The sequence below is a fragment of the Panicum hallii genome, chromosome 1, assembly GCF_002211085.1.
Source record: "Panicum hallii strain FIL2 chromosome 1, PHallii_v3.1, whole genome shotgun sequence".
Taxonomy (NCBI): Eukaryota; Viridiplantae; Streptophyta; class Magnoliopsida; order Poales; family Poaceae; genus Panicum; species Panicum hallii.
Genome location: NC_038042.1, coordinates 36,910,604 through 36,915,179, shown reverse-complemented (window position 1 = coordinate 36,915,179; position 4,576 = coordinate 36,910,604). Strand labels below are relative to the sequence as shown.

At 54.3% G+C, this 4,576-nt stretch overlaps 1 protein-coding gene across 1 annotated transcript; it reads right to left on the bottom strand.

Annotated features, from left to right (window-relative positions):
• Window positions 1-1,174: 1,174 nt before the first annotated feature.
• Window positions 1,175-3,982, bottom strand: LOC112896963 (rootletin-like). The gene is made up of 7 exons (XM_025965104.1): window positions 3,834-3,982; window positions 3,542-3,756; window positions 3,314-3,480; window positions 3,129-3,243; window positions 2,807-2,949; window positions 1,373-1,520; window positions 1,175-1,239 (listed from the first exon to the last, which is right to left on the bottom strand). The coding sequence occupies exons 1-7, from the start codon at window positions 3,980-3,982 to the stop codon at window positions 1,175-1,177; spliced, it is 1,002 nt and encodes a 333-aa protein (XP_025820889.1).
• Window positions 3,983-4,576: the final 594 nt, after the last annotated feature.

Below are 4,576 nucleotides of genomic sequence, written 5' to 3'. Positions count from 1 at the left end.
TTCAATCAGCCCGTTACCTACATGGGATCCGGCGATATCATGATCGCAACATTAAGGAACGGTCGTTTAGCATAGGCGACCTCGTCCTTCGTCGCGTTCAGGATGAGTCGGGTTTGCACAAGCTTAATTCAAGATGGGAGGGACCGTTCATCGTCAAGAGGGTTACAAGACCAGGATCTTATCGACTACAACACCCCGACGGTCAGGATGTACCCAATTCATGGAATATACAACACCTGCGACGTTTCTACCCTTAAGGAGACTTGTCCCCAGATTCTGTACGCGCCACGATTATTTTCCTTTTCTGGGTCCATATGGCGGATTTTTGTGCCATATGACCCGAAAGGTAAATTCTTGAATACAATGCGGAGGCTTTGGCCACGCTCAAGTTTTATACAAACCGACTACTTGCTACAGGCATACGGGTCGTCGTGATGACAATCGTGTTTTTTCAAACTGGTTAGGCCCGTCTGGCTCGGGTTCTATCTAACTCGTTTGACATGTCCACATGATGGGCTATATCGACTACTCCTGAAGTCGTTGCACTCAGGGTAGTTTTCGACTCTTTGCTACGGGCATCCTAGTCGTCGTGCCACAAACCGCGCGTTCCGGGCATGTTGGATCCCCTTGGTCAGATTTTATCTAGCTTACCCGATGAGCTCACATGAAGAGCTATATCGACTACTTTCTGAGTCGCTGTACTCAGAGGTAGCATGTCCCCACTACAGAGCGGACGGGGCTCTCAGACTTCATATAAGGCTACAGGAGGACAAATGTGGCTTCTTATATTACAGAAGTCATAAACACTAAGGGTTCAATCCTGGACCATGTTTTCTACAATTTTTTCAGCTACTAGCCGGACCTCTAGCAAGTACTCCCGGAAGTTTTCATCAGTACAATCAGCAGCTGTGCCCCCTGCGAGTACTTCTAGCCGAGCCTTTGGCCAGAAGGACTTTACAAGGCCTAAAGCATGACCCACGTATGTTGTGCCGGCCTCGGTGATGAAGTTGAGGATCTTTTGCGGTGCCCCGCGAAGTCGATCCAGCAGTGGTGGCTCATCTTCAGCGCCGTCTTCCCGAGGGTCCACCATCTCTACGAGTTCCTGGGCTGCTGCCTTTAAGTCGTCAAGTTCCTTCTGGCGCTTCTCCTTCTCCTCGCCCAGAGTCTTGATCTGCTAGAGGCAGTCGATGAACAGTTTCTCTGTGTCGGCCATAACCTTCTGCAGACTCTCGACTTCATCTGTGCGGCGATTCAGCATGTTCTTCAAATCAGTAAGCAACCTCTCTTTATAATTTAAGAGTTTTTTCAGTTCTGCGGTGATAAGCAGGTTTCAGACCAAGGAGTACGATTTCGAGAATGGAATTCGACGTACCTTGATGGGTCTTTCGCTGCTCCGTGAGCCGGCCTTGGAGCTCAGTGAGGGTCCGCTCGAAGCCGGCCCGCTCCTGCATTTGTTCGTCAATTCTCTTGGCGGACTCTTCCAGCTTCATAGCCTGCTCATCGGCTTTCTGGCTCATATCCTGCACATTTACGTACGTCAGAGACAAACAACCCGAGCATGCAGCTATCAGCGATTTAGCCGAGATTTACCAGGGCAAACTTATCAATCGCCTTGATCATTTGTCACACGCGGCTTAGGTCGTCCCCTAGGAGGTGCATCACTTGGAGTGCGTCGTTGATCTCTCCTCCAGGGGTTGGTAACACGGTTGCTTCGCCAGAAGTACATGCACCCTCCACGACTGGTGGCTACGTGGTCTCTGTAAAGGACAGGTGTTTAACACAGCGATGATTACGGCAGAAGGTAGCTGGATCATCTACCTGTAACCTCGGCGGGCGCGGCAACGGCGGCCTCGACTTGCCCATCGCCGCCAGCTTCGCGTTCCGCGTTATGGAGCTCGGGCGGCGGTGAGTCAGCCAAGGCCACATCTGCCCCTTCTGCTGGTTCCGGTGCGTCGGCTTGCTCGGGCAAGGGCTCGGGAGCTGGAGGAGCCAACTCGAGTTCTGGCTCGTCCAGCATCACTGCTGCTGCTGATCTGTTCAAGACAATAGTAAAGCATCAATACTGTGATTACCATACATGGCTAAGGGCAAGATCCAGAGCATTACTTACACTTGGGATCGGATTATCGTTGGTTTCCTCAACATTAGTTTCAACGGCCTTTTCACCACGATGCTTACAGCCGGAGGTGTAGGCGTACCAGCCATGGGCGCTAGTGGCCCCGGCGTGGCGCTCGCCGCGGTGATGGCCACGGCACTCATTGCCAGTAGCAGGGCTGTCCTGTCCGAGGGCGCGAGCTGCTCCGGCACGGCACCCGCCACGGTGATGGTTACGTCGTTTGCAGGAGAGGATGACGGGTCCGCCCCAGTAGCTCCCGCAGACACAACTGCTGGTGCATCATCCCCGGTTGAGGGTATTTCGACTACTTTCCGTCGCTGGGGGCTGGGCAAAGAAGACGAAGGACTACAAAACAGTATTATCAGTATTCAGCAGAACAACTCGATAACTTCATAGCTTGATAGGCACTTACCTGGCAAGGTCAGCGGCGCCGGCTTTACGTTTCTACATCTCCCGACGCCGCCGAGGGATCAGAGGCGCGTCGTCGGACCACTCCACGGATGATCCGGAGGAGTTGTTTGCTTGTGCCCTTCTCTCATTTGGCCTGCTGCTCTCGGTCGACTCGTTGCCAGTGGTCTTCGCTTTTTCTGCTGCGGCCGCGGTGCTGGGCAACAAGTGATAGGGTCGGGGCAGATCGGGTTGCGGTGGCTCATCTTCAGCGCCGTCTTCCCGAGGGTCCACCATCTCTACGAGTTCCTGGGCTGCTGCTTTTAAATCGTCGAGTTCCTTCTGGTGCCGCCTCTTCTCTTCGCCTAGAGTCTTGATTTGCTGGAGGCAGTCGACAAACTGGTGTTCCATGTCAGCAAATACCTTCCGCAGCTTCTCGACCTCATCTGCACGCGATTGAGCATGTTCTTCAAATCAGTAAGCAACCCCTCTTTATAATTTAAGAGTTTCTTAAGTTCTGCGGTGATGAGCAGGTTTCAGACCAAAGAGTTATCGACTACGGGTACGATTTCAAGAATGGAATTCAACGTACCTTGATGGGTTTTTCGCTGCTCCTTGAGTCGGCCTTGGAGCTCGGTGATGGTCCGCTCGAAGTCGGCCCGCTCCTGCATTAGCTCGTCAATTCGCTTAGCGGACTCTCCCAGCTTCACGGCCTGCTCATCGGTGTTCCGGCTCATATCCTGCATGTTTCCGGACGTTAGAGACAGACAACTCGAGCATACAGCTACCAGCGATTTAGTCAAGACTCACCAGGGCAAACTTATCGATCGCCTTGATCATTTGCCGCACGCGGCTTAGGTCGTCCCTTGGGAGGTGCATCACTTGGAGTGCGTTGTCGATCTCTCCTCCAGGGGTTGGCAGCACGGTTGCTTCGCCAGAAGTACCCGCACCCTCCCAGACTGACGGCTGCGTGGTCTCTGCAAAGGACAAGTGTTTAAGACAGCGACGACTACGGCAGAAGGCAGCTGGATCATCTACCTTCAACCTCGGCGGGCACGGTAACGGCGGCCTCGACTTGCTCATCGCCACCAGCTTCAAGTTTCGCGTGCTGGAGCTCGGGCGGCGGTGAGTCAGGCAAGGCCACATCTGCCCCCTCTGCTGGTTCCGGTGCGTCGGCTTGCTCGGGCGAGGGCTCGGGGGCTGGAGGAGCCAACTCGAGTTCTGGCTCGTCCAGCATCACCGCCGCTGCTGATCTATTTAAGACAACAGTAAAGCATCATTACTGTGATTACCATACATGGCTAAGGACAGGATCCAGAGCATTACTTACACTTGGGATCGGATTATTGCTGGTTTCCTCAATACCAGTTTCAACGGCCTCTTCACCACGGCGCTTGCGGCCGGAGGTGCAGGCGTACCAGCTGAGGGCGCTAGTGGCCCGGGCATGGCGCTCGCCGCGGCGATGGCCATGGCACTCATCGCCGGTAGCAGGGCTGTCCTAGCTGAGGGCGCGAGCTGCCCCGGTGCGGCACCCGCTATGGCGATGGTTACGTCGTTCGCAGGAGAGGACAACGGGTCCGCCCCAGCAGCTCCCGCAGACACGGCTGCTGGTGCATCATCCTCGGTTGAGGGTGTTTCGACTACGTTCCGTCGTTGGGGGCTGGGCAAAGAAGACGAAGGACTACAAAACAGAGTTGTTATCAATATTCAGCAGAACAACTCGATGACTTCACAGCTTGACCGGTACTTACCCAGCGAGGTCAGCGGCACCGGCTTTACATTTCTGCATCTCCCGACGCCGCCTGGGGATCAGAGGCGCATCGTCGGACAACTCCATGGATGATCCGGAGGAGTTGTTTGCATGCACCCTCTTCCTGTTCGGTCTGCTGCTCTCGGTTGACTCGTTGCAAGCGGTTTTCGCTTTTTCTGCTGAGGCCGCGGTGCTTGGCAACAAGTGACAAGGTCGGGGCAGATCGGGTTGCGGCGGGTAATTCCGGTATAACGCCGTTCGATCCTGTGACATGTTTATCAGTCAGTTATACTTCACAACATCAAAGAAGAAGTCGAGAAGTC